The sequence below is a fragment of the Hemiscyllium ocellatum genome, chromosome X (assembly GCF_020745735.1).
Source record: "Hemiscyllium ocellatum isolate sHemOce1 chromosome X, sHemOce1.pat.X.cur, whole genome shotgun sequence".
Taxonomy (NCBI): Eukaryota; Metazoa; Chordata; class Chondrichthyes; order Orectolobiformes; family Hemiscylliidae; genus Hemiscyllium; species Hemiscyllium ocellatum.
Window position 1 is genome coordinate 16,129,636 of NC_083453.1, and position 17,840 is coordinate 16,147,475.

General features: G+C 42.3%; 1 protein-coding gene across 9 annotated transcripts in view; it reads right to left on the reverse strand.

Moving 5' to 3' along the window:
- Window positions 1-17,840, reverse strand: part of kmt2d (lysine (K)-specific methyltransferase 2D) — a 248,665-nt gene that overhangs the window by 77,109 nt on the left and 153,716 nt on the right. For all 9 annotated transcript variants that reach the window (XM_060821028.1, XM_060821029.1, XM_060821036.1 and 6 more), the window contains 5 exons: window positions 15,383-15,433; window positions 12,831-14,765; window positions 11,153-11,332; window positions 10,249-10,406; window positions 5,481-7,849 (listed from right to left, as the gene is read on the reverse strand). In XM_060821028.1, the coding sequence (XP_060677011.1) occupies window positions 5,481-7,849; window positions 10,249-10,406; window positions 11,153-11,332; window positions 12,831-14,765; window positions 15,383-15,433 (4,693 nt within the window). The remainder of the gene's footprint in view (window positions 1-5,480; window positions 7,850-10,248; window positions 10,407-11,152; window positions 11,333-12,830; window positions 14,766-15,382; window positions 15,434-17,840) is intronic.

Genomic DNA, 17,840 nt, shown 5'->3' on the forward strand with positions numbered 1-17,840 from the left:
GGAAATCAGGGAGACCTAGCCATTTGGATACAAAATTGGCTTGAAGAGACAGAGGATGACTGGAAGCCTGTGACCAGTGGTGTCCCATAAGGATCAGTGCTGGGTGCACTGTTTTTTCTAATTCATGTACACAACTTGGATCTCAATATAGAAGTATGGTTAGTAAGCTTGGAGATGGCACCAAAATTGGAGGTGCAGTGGACAGCGAAGAAAGTTACGTCAGAGAACAATGGGACCTTCATCAGATGGGCCATTGGGCAGTGGAGTGGCAGGTGGAGTTTAATTTAGATAAATGAGAGATGCATTTTGGAAAGGCAAATCAGGGCAGAAAGTATACACTTAATGGTAAGGCTCGAGGGAGTGTTGCTGAACAAAGAGACCATGGGTACATGTTCATAGTTCCTTGAAAGTGGTGTCACAGGTAGATAGAGTGGTGAAGGCAACATTTGGTACACTTCCCTTTATTAGTCAGGGTATTGAGTTAAGGAGTTGGAACTTCACTTGTGGCTGTACAGGACATTGCTTAGGCCACATTTGGAGTATATTGTGCGAATCTGGTCTCCCTCCTGAAGGATGTTGTGAAACTTGAAAGGGTTCAGAAAAGATTTACAAGGATGTTGACAGGGGTGGATGGCTTGAGCTACAGGGAGAGGTTGAATAGGCTAGGGCTGTTTTCCCTGGAGTGTCAGAAGCTGAGGGGATGACCTTATAGAGATTTATAAAATCATGACAGGCATGGATAAGGGAAATAGACAAGGTATTTTTCCCAGGATAGGAGAGTCCAAACCTAGAGGTGTAAGGTGACACAAAGCTTTAAAAGGACCTGAGGGGCAATATTTTCACACAGAGGATGATGTGTGTCAAGAATAAGTTGCCAGAGGAAGTGCTAGAGGCTGTTATAATTACAACATATAAAAGCATCTGGATGGGTACACGAATAGGAAAGTTTAGAGGGATATGGGCCAAATGCTGGCAAATGAGGCAAGATTAATTTAGGATATCTGGTTACATGGACAGGTTGGACCGAAGGGTTGGTTTCTGTACTGCACAGCTCAGTCCAAACAGCTTGTACCCACATTGACAACAGTCAAGTCTTAGGAATTTTCAAATCTAAGCAGGAGCATATTTGGACCTCAGTCAGTCAAAATCTTTCAACCTACCAGCAGAGCATACTGGTAAGGTCCTTGCTGCATGTCAACGTAGAATCCTCCAAGCCATTAGGTGGGTAGTTTGCAGAGATATTGAGAGCAAAGCAGAGCCTCCCACGACAGGTCAATTCTCCAATTCCCATTAATAAACCAAACTGGCTGGGTAATCCTCAATAGTCTGGAATACTCTAGACCTGCACGTCACAGGTAATAAATTATGAAGTCTACCGAAGTGGATCAACTGGATTCTAATCTTCCTTTTGCAGTTAGCCAACTTGAAAGCAATTCAACTCAAGCAATACTATTTATCATGATACCCCTTTCAATGTTTGCTCCGTGCACTAACGCACTGCAAACTGAAAGCCTTCATGTATGTTATACATAAATAAGACATCCTTTCAAGTGTGCATGATTGCACAAAACAATGGAAAAGAGAACTCTCACTTATCTATACAGTGACTACAAAGGCCTGCAATTACAAATGCTATTTTGCAGAGATAATAATTTGAGGGGTGGCGATAGCCTCAGTTTTATTACTAGCCTAATCATTCAGAGGCCCAGGTTCTGGAGGATTTAGGAATTTGAAATTTTAAAATTCTGAAATTAAATGTCTAGTGATGACCATGAAACCATTGTTGATCGATGGAAAAACTCATCTGGCTCATTAATGTCTTTTAAGGTGGTCACCTTTGCTTGGCCTCCACATGACTCCAGGCCCACAGAAATGTGGTTGACTCTTAACTGCTTGCTGAAGCTACCAAGCAAAGCACACAGTTGCAGAGCCCACAACAGAGTTTAAAAAGAATGAAACTGGACAGTCATGACAACGCAGTAGACGTGGAGGCATAGTGGTATAGAGTTAAGAGGGAGGTGCTCTGAGTCCTAAACATGGATCCGGGCCCCATGAAGTCTCATGGTATCAGGTCAAACATAGGCATGGAGATCTCCTGGTGATTACCACACAGCACACAAGCCAAGGGAAAAGTTCTTCAATGGTTGGAGTTATAACTAACACACAAGAAGATGGCCACAGTTGTTGCAGATCAGTCACCTCAGTTCCAGGGCATTGCTGCAGGAATTCCTCAGGATAGTGTCTGAGGCTCAACCTTCTTCAACTGCTTCAATGACCTTCCTTCCATCTTAAGGTCAGAACTGGGAATGCTAGCTCATGACTGTACAATCTTCAGAAGCATACAGGTTTCCTCAGGTAGTGAAACAGTCCACATGCAAATGAAGCAAAACTTGGACAATATTCAGGTATGGGTTGGTAAGTGGCCTCATGACTTCAGAGCCTGCCCACATCTGAAAGGCACAAGTCAGTAGAATGATGGAATACTCCCCACCTGCTGAGACAAGTGCAGTTTCAACACGCAAGAACCAACTTAATTTGCACCACATTCAACAAGGTTCACTCTCTCCACCACCGACACTCAACAGAAGCATTGTACCTTAAGATGTACTGCAAAAATTCAAAACAGCTCCTGAGCCAGCACCTTTCAAACCCACACAACAACAACAACAACAACAAAGGAACTGCGGATACCAAAAATCAGAAACAAATTCTGAAGGGTCATTGGACCTGAAAAATTAACTCTGATTTCTCTGCACAAATGCTGCCAGATCTGCTGAGTTTTTCCCAGTAATTTCTGATTTTGTTTTCCTTTCAAAACCACGACCATTAAGTGTCACAACAGGGCAGCAAATACATGGGAACACCACCCCCTGCAAGTTACCATCCAAAATGCTCACCATCCTGATTTGGAAATAGATCACCATTTCTTCACTGTTGCTGGGTCAAAATCCTGGAACTCCCTCCCTAAGAGCACTGTGGGTGTACTGACACCAAATGATTTGCAGTGGCTCAAGAAAGTTGCTCATTACCACTGTCTCAAGGGTAATAAATGCTGGCCCAGACAGAATCAACCACATCCCACGAGCGAATAAAATAAAGATTTTAAAGCCTGTTGTAGGTATTGGTACAGACATACACTCACAATAACTTGAGAGGGGACAAGAATGTCTGCATGTGGGAGAGAACACACACGATCAACAGAGAGAGATTGGATTGATCACTGTTCAGATTTCAGAGATATAAAAAACAGGGAGCATGACTTCAGCTCTGTGCTCATATCCCTGCCTCTGAGCAGTGTGCAAGATTCACACTCAACTATGGTTATCCACTTTGGTGGCAAGAACAGGAAGGCAGATTACTACCTCAAGGGAATTAACTTCAGTAAAGGGGCAGTACAGAGAGATCTGGGTGTTCTTGTACACCAGTCAATGAAGGCAAGCATGCAGGTACAGCAGGTAGTGAAGAAGGCTAATAGCATGCTGGCCTTCATAACAAGAGGAATTGAGCATAGAAGCAAAGAGGTGCTTCTGCAGCTGTACAGGGCCCTGGTGAGACCACACCTGGAGTACTGTGTGCAGTTCTGGTCTCCAAATTTGAGGAAAGACATTCTGGCTATTGAGGGAGTGCAGCGCAGGTTCACGAGGTCAATTCCTGGAATGGAGGGATTACCTTACACTGAAAGACTGAAGCGACTGGGCTTGTATACCCTTGAATTTAGAAGACTGAGAGGGGATCTGATTGAGACATATAAGATTATGAAAGGATTGGACACTCTGGCAGCAGGAAACATGTTTCTGCTGATGGGTGAGTGCCGAACCAGAGGACACAGCTTAAAAATACAGGGTAGACCATTTAGGACAGAGATGAGGAGAAACTTCTTCACCCAGAGAGTGGTGGCTGTGTGGAATGCTCTGCCCCAGAGGGCAGTGGAGGCCCAGTCTCTGGATTCATTTAAGAAAGAGTTGGATAGAGCTTTCAAAGATAGTGGAATCAAGGGTTATGGAGATAAGGCAGGAAGCAGATACTGATTAGGAATGATCAGCCATGATCATATTGAATGGCGGTGCAGGCTCGAAGGGCTGAATGGCCTACTCCTGCACCTATTGTCTATTGTCCTGAATTCTGAGCATGCATGCAGCAGGATAGTCTTGGCTAGTAGGTGCAGGGAGTCCACAGACATTAATTGCAGGAACACATAACACCCATTATACAGGACTAACCACTCTATCAACTAACATAAAAATTGTTACAGTCATGGGAGTAACATTACAGCTGATTGGACAACTTTTACAATCAACATGTAAAAACTTTCCTTCTATAAAAACAAACTAAACATCATACCTTTTCTTTCTTCTGAATGCCCCACTTGAAAGGGAATAGCACTAGTTTAACTTGTTTTGTGTTTTATCTCTCAGTATAAATCTTCCTGAAAAGCGATACAAAAATCTGGATGCAACTGATTAATGGAATGTACATTGCTATTTTGTCAAACCTACACCTGAACAAAGGATAACTCAAAACTTTTGCAAACACCAAAGATTCCCTGGAAAATGTTGTATTAGTACAGTATCAGAGATCCCGGAGTCCACATTTGCATCACCTAGCCACAATATCTCGACATTTTTCACATGAAGACAGTGTATGCTTGCCTTTGAATATAACAAACGGGCAACGTTCCTACAGTTAGTCGAGGATGAGGAATGGAAAGAATTATGGTGACCGAACAAAATGAACTATGACTGAACTGTGATGGGTCCAGAATACAAGGAAACAAGAATCGAACCAGTTGACCATCAGCAGTTAGCCCTAGTTATTCGAGAAGGACAGATTTATTTACAATGTTAAATGTTGCCTTGCATATTATCTAATAATTACAGTTTCCCTTTTTTATTTCTACAGCGCGATGGTAATTGTAACAACGGCAGCCATTTGTTCATGGCAACTTGCTCAAATTCTTATTGAATTACATAATTTTCATCACTAAAAAAAATGAAGCTTGACTAAACAACAGTGCAAAGCAGAAATTCAGTCTGAATAAATCAAACATTGGAAATTGCAATGGTGGAAAGATAAAATGAACTTTAATAATGAACACAAGACCACCACCCTAAGAACACAATTGAAAATAATGGGGAAAAAACAGTGACTTGCACTTATGTAGTGCATAATCACTTCTCTCAAAAGTCTCAAAGCACTTCACACATTATGAATTACTTTGTTGCATTTACTGTCACTGTGCTTCAGTCATTTTGCGCAGACCAGGATTCCATAAACAACAAGATTTATGACTTGGTATATCTTGTTTTTTTTTGGTGCTGCGTGCAGCAGGAACAATGGCCTAGATACATAGAAAACCTATTACTACCCACATGAATTACACAAAGCAGCATCCAGACAATTATATTGCTAATTTAGTGCATCAGCCAATTCCAGACAACCAAAAAGAAATTATTTGCAAGCTTGCTCATGACCTACTGTACCTGTATCTGGGAAGAAAGCATTGGCTAATTGTTGCTGCTGTTGCATCACAACTTGCTGAGTCTGCTGCATGATGCCCAACTGCGAAACAGCCAACTGCTGAGTTGACAGCAATTGTGGTGAGGTCATATGCTGATTCTGTTGCGTAGCCACCAACTGCTGCGGTGTGTGTTGCCCTGTTGCCACATGCTGCTGCTGCTGCTGCTGCGACATGACGACATGTGGTGAGGTTCCAAGCCGTTGCTGTGACGCTGTCAACTGTTGCTGCTGGGAAGATGGAAGAGATCTTGGGATCCCCAAGTGATGATGCTGTATCACTCCCAGGATATGTTGTTGTGGTAGGTTTAAATTTTGTGATGGCCCCTCAAGGTGTTGAGATTGTTGTGTTGTTGAAAGGTGTTGAGAAAGTCCTGGATGACTCTGTTGATGTGAAACTTCAAGTTGTTGCAGAACTTGGACAGCCTTCGGTGTTGAATGCTGCTGCGGTTGTTGCGGTGGTATACACTGTGATCCTCCCAATTGTTGCTGCTGCAATTCCATTTTCTCTTGCTCAAGTAAGTCATGGAGGAGTAGTGGAAGCTCACTTGCTTCCAGGGAACTCTCTACCTTAACAAGGTCATCCACAGATCGACGTTTTGGTTCCATACTGGACACATGATGGCACATCTCGTCTAGTCCAAGTTTATCCATTGTTGGTCTAGACTGGGCAGCTAGTGGTATCTTTGACACTATCTGAGCCGAAGATGTACAAGGTTTACTTTCTAAATCCAAGTTAGAATGACCATTGCTGGAAATATGTGCAGTCCCATGACCACTTGAAGCAACTGTACCACTTTGAGCAGTAGTTTGTGTTCCACTGGTAGTACATTCAGTGCTATGACATTGCGCTACACTTACGTTAACACTAAGGCCAGTTCCAATACTGAGTAGCACTGATGCTGCCCCTCTCTCACCATTTCCCTTTGACTGACTTTCTGATTTTATCAAAACTGTCTGTGCATCAGCTGTGTTTGCTACAAATTGGCAGGTTGAATTTTTGGAGATATTCTCCTCAACCTTCAGTACTAGATCAAGAGTAGGTTTGGGAGGATCGTCAGTAGATGGGGCCCTGTTAACTGGATCACTGCACTGATTGCTACTGTTTGTCTCTGAAGTGACGTTATTCACTGATCCACACATAACCCTATCGGATGTAGGCAGTGTATCTGCAACAATATCGGATTTAGGCAATGTTTTTTCACGCTCATCTCCCTTTGCCGTTTTTTCCAAATCAGATTTGTTAACTTTATTGAGCGTACCTTTAATTGCAGGGTTTACAGCATCTTGATGAGCTAGAATATCCTGCCCTTCCTCTGCCTTCTCATTTGCAGATTCTACTAAACGTAACTGCTCTGTAAAAATGTCCTTTTTGTCACCTGTGTCTAGCTCAGGGTCAGTATAGGCCAGTAGATCAAACTCTTCACACTTCAAGAGATCATCTAGATGGGGGTCATTGGTTTCTAGGTTATCAAGGTTACCAAGTTCATCATCTGTCTTACTGTCTGGGTCAAGACTCAGATTGGCAAGGTCATCTTCTTCATCTAGCTCTTTAGGCGAGTCAAGTTCTTCATCTAAGGCTTTTTCTACTGAATCATCACAAGGGATTTTCCGAGGATCTAAATCTGCATGCTCTGTAACTACACTGGACATCGATGGGACAGAGTTAAGTGGAAAGGATACAGAGCTGTCTTTCAAATTGTCTGAGCAGCAACTAGGAGAGGATGATGTCGATGAAGTAGTTTGAAACACCTGTTGTGATTGAACTTGTGCAGTAGATTCTAAAGGCTCTTTTGTTTGGATATGCTGTTGGGCATTTGATACTTCCACTGATTGAGGAGATGGCGGCAACTGAGCAGAGATATTCTGCTGGGGTAAGAGTGCAATCCCAACTGGTGACTGCGACAAAGGTGTACTTGGACCCCTTGACATGACCTTGCATCCTTGCATTTGGTGCACATACTGATTGATTTCTTGATTTGGTAGTGGAAGACGCGGTCTTGGCTGGGGAGCACGTTGTGTCAATTGGGCAGCAATGGGTAAGCGTTGGGAATTGTGTCTCAGTTCTATGTACTGAGGGCTCACAGGAATTGGTGAAGCCACAATTTGTTGCTGTGCATTTTGAAAAGTGATCTGAGTGGCAAGTCGAGGGTTAAGTCCAGTTGTGTTGTTCATTTGCATGGTCATTGCAGGCCTGCTAACATGCAAAGCCTCAGGTTGCTGGAAACGAGTCTGTCCAGGAAGTCTTTGTGCTAACTGCTGCTGCCACTGTTGTTGTTGAGCAGCTGGTAAGCTTCTTGGGTGAAATCCTTGCGGGTTACCAACTCCTGATTGTCTAGAAAAAAATATGCAACTGTGGATATAAATAATGGAAAGCAGCAATCTTTAGTCAGAGTTCCCTTTAAAACGGGAATATTTTTATGACATTATTAATGAACAGATCCTAGCAATAACATCTTACTCAACTTGTTTAAAAGAATTAGTGACTAACAACTTCAGGGAACATGGAAAAAAACTCATCCAACCTCAACATCTATAGAAAGTGCAAGTGTCCTTAGTAATACAGAAAGTTTGTTGCAGTCACCAGTTGGGATTGCACTCTTACCTCACATTTCCTTCCTGCAAATCTTCAGTTCCATTTTACCTTGACTGGATTCCTAATTGGCACACTGAAATTATTCCAATTTCTCTATGATTTAATATTAAGGATATAATTCCCTGCAATCTAATATTATCATTCCAAAAACCTTCAATCTGATCTCCAATGATTTTAAAAAAATCCAACAATGCAAAATATCAACAGAACAGGGCATTTAGACTATATCCCATCCTCACGAAAAGATCATCAACCTGAAATATGAACCCAACTCTGAACTCCACATGCGGACATTTCACTCCTGGGCATTTCCAGTATTTGCATGCTTTCACTTTGCCTGCCTTATTTTTCTCCATCTCTCAAGTAGACAGATTGTGCTTGAGCAGATTTTCCACCTGAAGGCTGACATTCAGCACCCATCCTCCTTTGTTACAGTTTGTAGAGTCATACAGCAAGGAAACAGCCCAACTCATCCATGCTAATCTCATTTGGCCCATATCCCTCTCATCCATGCACCTGTCCAAATGTCTTTTAAATGTTGTAATTGTACCAGCCTTTCTCACTTCCTCTGGCAGCTCACTGCTGTGAGAAAAACATCCTCCTCATGTCCCTTTTCAATCCTACTCCTCTCACCTAAAACTTATGCCCTCTACTTTTGGACTACCCCACCCTGAGGAAAAAATCCTGGCTACTCACTTTATCTACACCCCCTCATGATTTGATATACCTCTATAAAAGATCACACCTCAGCTTCTTATGCTCCAGGGAAAAAGGTCCCAGCTTATCCAGTCTCTCCTTTATAACTCAAACCTTCTAGTCAGTGTAATATCCTCGTAAATTCTTTTTGCATGCTTTCCAGTTTGATAACATTCTTCCTATAGCAGCGCGACGAGAACTGTATACAGTACTCCAAATGTGGCCTTATCAATGTCTTGCACAGCCGTAACAATATCCCAACTCCAATACACAATGCCCTAACCGAAGAAGGTGAACGTGTCAAATGTCTTCTTTGTCACCCTGTCTACTTGTGACACCACTTTCAAAGAGCTATATAACTGCACCCCTAGGTCTCTCTGTTCGACAACACTCCCCAAGACCCTATCATTGACTCTGCAAGTCCTGCCCTGGTTTCTTATCAAGATGGAACACCTTACATTTATCGGAATTAAAATCTGGCTGCCATTCCTCAGCCCATTGACCGAGTTGATCAAGGACCCGTTGTACTATTAGATGACTTTATTCACTATCCACTATCCTAATTTTGATGTCATCTGCAAACTTATTAATCATGCCTCTAATATTCTCATCAAAATCAATTATATAAATGACAAACAACAGCGGATCCAATACTGTTTCTTGCGGCACACTGCTAGTCACAGGCCTCCTATCTGAAAAATAACCCTCTACTACCATCAAGTCAATTTTGTATCCAATTGGCTAGCTCTCCCTGGATTCCCATGTGATCTAACTTTACTAACTAGTCTACCATGCGGAACCTTGTTGAAGGTCTTCCTAAAGTCGTTGTAGATAACGTCTATCGCTCTGCCTTCACCTATCTTCTTGGTCACCTATTCAAAGATCAATCAAATCTGTGGAACATGATTTCCACTTTTGCTTCATCATAATCTCTACTCTCTCTCCTCCTCCTCCCTTCCCCTTCCCCACCCCCCCCCCTCCTCCAACCTCCTCACCATCCAAGGACCCTGGCTTTGGTTCCTTTACCCTTGTTGGAATGAACTAGCTTGCATTTGAAGCATCTGTTCCTTAAGGATTACCCATTGACAGAAAAAAAATTATGAAGCAATCTCCAGCTCCATTTTAGCCTAACCGGCTTTCTTTTCACCACATTGAAATACCTCTCCCAACTTAGAACGATTTGAATTGTTTCTTGCTCTTTTTCATTCCGAATTCAAAAGTCAAGATCTCATCCAAATGCAACCCCACAGACCTTTAATCCATTTCATTTCCCAGCACTAGGTCCAGCAATGCCCTTTTTTCTAATTCGGCCAATAACATAGCGACAAAGATAGTTTTTAAACTTTCAGCTAGCTCCTTATACTTTAGCAGACTGCTCTACCAAGTTAACCAGTATATACAACTATTTAAATACAAATAGATATTAGTTAGATTGCAAGTACCTGGAAGTGTTTACTTCACCAGTAGGGGTACTGCCTGGCTGTGGAGGCCTACACAGATTCTCATCCTGAGGAAACAATCGCTGTTTATCTATGACCACCGGATTTATTAGTCTTCCATTTCCTGAGCCAGGGATTAGCCCTCTCAGGCCAGACCGATCCTACAATAAGCAAAAATCAAGATTTATATTTCTTAAAAAAAAATCAACTTGTGTACTGCAAAAGTAAATTAAAGCAGTTTAAGTTGCCAGATCCTTTACAGTAAAAAGCTCTTACAGCTATCCAGAAATGTTAGATTATGACCTCGCTTATATTTTCCCTCAACTATCACTACCAAAATAGAATAACGAGCAAGTTGCCTCATTGTTACTTGGAGGACCATAAGATCCACATAATGACTGTCTCAATTGTTCCCGAGTACTTCAGGAGCGATGAACTTTGAAGTCCTGCGAATTTGCTCTTTTGAAACATGATGTTTCGGAGTTGTGATACGATGGTTGATAAATCCAAGATAAACTGCAAATGCTGCGCTGTCTCAATAACTGCAATATGACAGAATATCAAACTTCAAACTCCACCTTAGTACATCTGAGATCTGGAAATGATTTGATTAACTATAGCCAAGTGGTCAGGTTTGGGACAGAGGTGGCTTCAGAAGGATCTGCAATGAATATTCACATACGTGGAAGATTTTACCTTCTAAAATGAAGCAGCGGAATACACATTGGAGGGGAACGGGAGAAACAAGCTCCTACACATGAAAAGCCTAAGCGTAACTGTTCAACTAAGTACAATTCATGTTATCAATTAATTCAGAAAGTGAAAAAACAGCCCAGATATTAATTGATGAAAAGGAGACAGTACAGGAAGTTGTTTAAAATACCAGACAACCAACATCAGTAGATACCTGGGAGAGGGGGTATGGAGGTGGTGCTCTTGTCTGTAGCTCATGGGGCTGGCTTGAACTTTCCTGCGACCAACTAGTTGTAGTAGTGCCTCCCCCGCATGCAGCAGCCTGTTCTTTCTCCTGACGTAAGTTATTCCGTTGTATTTGCTGACGGATCAAAAGCTGACGCAATCTCTGCCGCTGAAAAGACAAAGATACTTAAAGGAATTGCATTTCAACAAAAGTTGTCATTTTTTCATTAAATAAATAGAGATCTAAGCTGCAGCAATTATAGCAATTGTTTATAGTCCAGAGATGATGCAAGTTAAATTCTAAGCTGTCCAGCATACTATCTTTCAAGTAAAAAGTGAGGTCTGCAGATGCTGGAGATCAGAGCTGAAAATGTGTTGCTGGTTAAAGCGCAGCAGGTCAGGCAGCATCCAAGGAACAGGAGATTCGACGTTTTGGGCATAAGCCCTTCATCAGGAATTCCTGATGAAGGGCTTATGCCCGAAACGTCGAATCTCCTGTTCCTTGGATGCTGCCTGACCTGCTGCGCTTTAACCAGCAACACATTTTCAGCTACTATCTTTCAAAGCAACTGGCAAGTTTGGTCAATGCTTAAAAAAACAGATCACTTGGATCACCTCAACCCACAACAGACTGCACAAAGGAATATTAAGAACGCCCCCAAACAAGGATCCAGCATTAGTTAACTGAAAAGATATTCAAATGGGGGGAGAAAAAAAACTTTTCTTTTACATATCAAATTTTGAGATCTCAGGATATCCTCCACAGCTATTCAGAAATAAATCTTTTCAAGTCTAGTCACTACTGTAAGGTAGGAAACTTGGCAGTTAATTTATGCAGAGCAAGGTCTCACCAATTAAAAAAAAAAAGTCTAATCATGACAGATGATCTGCTTTAGTGGAAGGAACATAGGAAATAGATGCAGGAATAGGCTACTCAGTCCTTCAATGAGATCATGGCTGATCATCTTCCTCAATGCCTTTGTCCCATACTATTCCCATTTCCTTCTACATCTTCAATATCCAGAAATAAACAGAAGTCTGTTTGAATATATTCAATTACTGAACCTCCACAGCACACTGTAGTAAAGAATTCTAAAGTAGAAAACTTCAGATTTTTCCATATATTCCATCTGCCAAATTTTTGCCCACTCAGTAAGCCTGTTTAAACTTCTTGGAGGCCTTGTTGCATTCTCAACTCAAGTTCCACCTAGTTTTGTGGCACCAGCGAACTTGCAAATCTTATGTTTGGCCCTCACATTCGAACAATTGACATAATTGCTGGGGGACAAAGCAGCTGAGATTGAGGGGTAACTGCTGATTATAAACCACTGGGGAAATGTGTCTGTTCTTCAAAATAGTGCCACGAGATCTTTTATATCCAGACAGGGAAACCAGGGCCTTGGTTTAACATTCATAATCAATATATCACTCAGGTGGTGCAACAATTTTGTCTGGGGTATAACATGAACATACAACCTTCTGAAATGAAACAGGACAGAATCACAGCCATTTAGCCACAACTGACACTAATAACGTTTCATTATCTTCTTGCTTCCCAGTGACCTGCGATTGCAACAGTTAACTATAACCAAGTGTAATAATTCTAACTTAAAATAACAGTTGGCAAGTATATGTAATCAGTTTCGTGGAATACTACAAATTCTAACCTGTCTCTGTTTCTCCAGCTCTGTCTGACTGAGATTGCCAGCTTGTGTTCCCCTGTTAAATGGAAGCTCATGCAAATCTCTGCTGGGAGATGCCGGGGGATGCACCGGTGTGGAACTCTCACTGCTTCTCTCTGATGGAGATGAATCAGTCACTGAACGGCTGCTTGAAGTTTGGTACGAACAATCTTGCTGCAAAGGTAGTGTATCCTGCTTGATCAAGGATGGCCGTAAAGGCATACTGGTGAAAGTTTCATCTCTTGTGATAGATGCTGAATCTGGAAGTCCTGACTGATTACTGGCATTGAGCTGAGGACAATGAGCATCATTTGTATTGAGCTGGCTGCCCATCAGGTGACTTTGTGGAAAATTATTTGCTCGCGGCATCTGAGATATTGACTGCTGAGAATGGGTTTCTTTCACCATATCGCCTGGTGAAGAAGTGAATGGAAATGGACTTTGTGGCTGAGCACTGGTAAACGTCTTGGAACATGCATCAAAAGAGTGAGGTCTTGGCGATTGAGGCTGCATTACATAAGCTGTTTTTAAGCTGTCAGTGTGTTGAGAAAACATTGCTGAATGCGGAATTGTACCAGGTGGTTGCCCGTGAGGCACTGGTGAGGATTTAAATCCTGTGTCAACCATTTGGGGTCTCTGTGGCTTGTGAAGCTGAGCATAAGGATCTCTTGAAGGTGGCCTAGAATAAGGATCTGGTGATTGGAATCTAGAAGCAATGGGAGACTGAGAAAATGTCTCATTGGAATGTGGCCTGGGTGTCAATGGTGAACTGCACTGAGACTGTGGACTCATGGGGACCCTGGAAAGAGAATCAGAAGGGAGAGATTTAGGAGGTAGCGGAGAGCAGCTTTCACTAGAAGATGGCCGTGGTGTCAAAGGAGGTTGATGATATGGATCAGAAAATGGTGTAGAAGGAGACTGCCTGTACAAATCTGTCTGAGTTTGTGGTGAGACACCCTGAGACTGAGGGTGTAGTTCCTGAGAACGCTGAGTAGGTACTATGGGCGTTTGGTCCATATACGATGATCTGGGAGTTAAAGGTGCTTTGAAGATATCTCTGTCCCTCCCATCAGAGAGTGACCGTACATTCATACTTGGATCCAACATTGCAGCTCTGTAAAGTGCCAAGGAATTTGCACTCAAATCTTGCCTCATGACTCCTGCATACTGTTCATTTCTGGTGTGTTGTGCTCCAACCTCTGAATCTGAGAGTCGCCTTAACTGTTCCCCAGTTGATGATGGTAACGTTAAAGTTTCAGTTGGTTTCGCGTAACAATCTGTTGCCTGCGATGAACGAAACCCTGGACTTCCTAAAGGCTGATCAACTGTGTGGCTATCATGCGACTCACCAAGCACTCTAGATCGAAGGTAAGAGTCAGGAGTTAAAGGGAGCTGATGGTGTGACGTGCCTGCTGTTGTAGAATGCAGCTCCGAAGAACCAACAAGCTGTGGTCGGCCTGGAACAACAGGACGAGGTACACCCGATTGGTGATGGGGGCTGTTCCATGCTGGTGCTTGACTTGGATTACTGGAAGACTGAACGTTTGGTTCCTGAGGGTATGGTGTGAGTGAATGCCCAAAAGGATCCTGGGCTACAATTCCAGTTGGAGACTGCATGTGCAGTTTTGGAAACAAATCACTGTTGGAGTCTGTAGACGATGGGCTTGCTGACTGCAATTTCACAAATTCATTGGCCGAGGTAGTAAATGATTTGTTACCGTACAAAGTAGAATTCTGGCGTAAACCTTCAATCCTTAGTTCTGCTGGTGAACTGGAATTCCCCCCAACTAACGTTGCAGAAGTGAGACTGCTCACTGCAGTATTCTGAGTCAAGGTTTGCAGATGACGGGGTGGTTTACGATCCTGTTTTACATCTGGTCTCTCAATTTTGGGCTGCCTGTTACCTTGCATATCAACTTGCTGTGAAAACAAAAAGAAAAATTCCTTATATGTTGGGTTAATTTATTCAGAGAGGTGCAGGAGAAGGGAAAGGACTGATCAGGACAAGTCAGCTTGGCTCTTGAATGCAAATGAAGATGTCACAGTGAATAATGAGAAAGATGCAAGAATATATAAACACAAGCTAAAAGTATAGATTTTCACAATTATAGTGAAATTACAATAGGTAATCACAGTTACATGATGTTGACAGCTGGTAAAAGAACTAATGCATTGTTGTCCTTTAAATGGCAAAAACAGAGCAAGCATACACAGAAGCAATCTTTTGAATCCTGATGAAAGTTTAAAAATGAAGGATGAATTCACCTTTCAACAAAGGTCACCCTTGAGCACAAAGGACTGTCAAGACGCTTCAAAGTAATTCAGAGAATGTGAAGCACTTCAAACAAGTTTCAAAGTAAGGTAATAATATAAATATATATTATATTAATACTGTATAAGGGACAATCTAAAGCTGCGAATATATACATATTGCCTTTAATAACACATGAAAAACACAAGAGACAATTTCAAACACTCTCTAATTAAACTAACAATTAATTTAGGCACGCTCCAGGTAAAGACCCAAGCTAAATTACCTTCTGTGCTTTGTTGATGCGCTGAGCTGCCCTGTTGTCTTTGGCCTTTTGCTGAAAAGCAAGAAAGAAGTTAGATATAAAACAGCATGTTGAAGATCAAAACAATTTGTCATCTAAAGAAATCTGTATGGAACAGGTGACCTGCAGATGATTTCAGTCACAGGGCCCTCTGAGCTGATCTGTGGAATGAACAGGCCATTATCAATTCATCTCAAGGACAAAATGGATCCATAACACAACTTCAAAGCTAGCACAAGTCATGATGCATAATATCCAAAAATTGCAGGCACCGTATCAAGCCTCCTTCAGTTTTCACCAATGGTGCGCAGCAACTAATCTTTTAAACCATATCTTTTGCACGAGATGTGAATTTTATATAATGTTATTAGCGCATTGTTTTAATAGAGCGGTTTGCATTTCTGAGCAAACACATCAATGCATCAGTAAGAATGGCATCTGGTCAAGGAAGAAAGTAGTGAAGCGATTTAAAAAAAACATACATAATCAGAAGTTAGAAACAAGATATGCAGCAGGTAGAATATAGAACATAAGACAGTACAGCACAGTACAGGTCCTTCGGTCCTCAACGTTGTGCCAGCCTTTTAGCCTACTCTAAGATCAGACTAACCTACATACCCTACATTTTACGATCATCCATATGCCTATCCTAGAGTCGCTTAAAAGTCCCTAATGTCTCCGACTCTGCTACCACCGCTGGCAGTGCATTCCATGCACCCACCACTCTGTGTAAAGAACCTACCTCTGACGCCTCCCCTAAACCTTCTTCCAATCACTTTAAAACTGTGTCCCCTCGTGACAGACATTTCCACCCTGGGAAAATGTCTCTGGCTATCCACTATTTATGCCTCTCATCATCTTGTACACCTCTACCAAATCACCTCTCATCCTTCTTCACTCCAATGAGAAAAGCCCGAGCTCCCTCAACCTTACTTCACAAGATGTGCCCTCCAGTCCAGGCAGCATCCTGGTACATCTCCTCTGCACCCCCTCTAAAGCTTCCACATCTTTCCTATATTGAGGCGACCAGAATGGAACACAATATTCCAAGTGTGGTCTAACCAGGGCTCTACGGAGCTGCAGCATAACCTTGTGGGTTTTAAACTCAATCCCCCTGCTAATGGAAGCCAACACACCATACGCCTTCTTAACAACCCTATCAACTTGGGTGGCAACTTAGGGATCTATGGAGATGGACCCCAAGATCCCTCTGTTCCTTCAGTGCCAAGAATCTTGCCATTAACCCTATATTCTGCATTCAATTTCCACCTTCCAAACTGAATCACTTCACACTTTTCCAGGTTAAACTCCATCTGCCACTTCTCAGCCCAGCTCTGCATCCTGTCAATATCCCGTTGCAACCTACAATAGCCCTCCACATTATCGACAACTCCAGCAACTTTCGTGTCATGGGCAAACTTCCAAATCCACCCTCCCACTTACTCATCCAAGTCATTTATAAATCAAATCACAGAGCAGAGGTCCCAAAACGATCCCTGCGAAACACCACAGGCACTGAGCTCCAGGCAGAATACTTTCCATCTACCACCACCCTCTGCCTTCTATGGGCCACCCAATTCGGCAAACAGCCAGCCAGATTTCCCTGTATCCCATGCGTCCTTACTTTCTGAATGAACCTACCATGTGGAACTTTATCAAACACCTTGCTGAAATCCATGTATACCACGTCCACTGTTCTACCTTCAACAACGCACTTTGTCATTCTCAAAGAATTCAATAAGGCATGACCTATGCCTCACAAAGCCATGCTGACAATCTCTAATGAAACAATGGTTTTCCAAGTAATCATAAATACTGACTCTCCAATACTTTGCCAACCACAGACGTAAGCAAGATTGGTCTGGAATTCTCAGCATTATCCTTAATCCCTTTCTTGAATAAGGGAATAACATTGCCATCCTCCAATCATCTGGAACTACTCCAGATGGTGGCATCATGGTCACATTACTGAACTAATACAGAGTCTTCAAATCACCTTACTCCCTTCCCCATCTTTGTAACTTCCTCCAGGTATACAACCTCTCTAGAATATAGGATTTCATCAATTCTACTCTTGCGCACACTCACCTTCCTTTGCCCATAATTAATAGACAAGCATTCAATTGCCAAGATTGCAATTCTGTCCCTAAATTCTCCACTGCCTTGCCTCCTTAAACTGTTTTTGGGTAATTTGTTTTAACTGTCCCCATCTTTGGAAGGTTGTCAACCTCTGTACATGGTGAAGGTCTTAGTTTGATTCTTCTGCACCCTATTTCAAATGAATTTTGAGTCACATGACGTTGGACTCTTCTGTCGTCTTCGCCTGCCAGCCCATTTCTTTGGGTAAACCTCATTTTACACCCCTTCAACCCACCTCCAACACACACACACTTCACTTAACCAACTGTCAAAATGCCAGATTTCTCTGCACACCCATTAC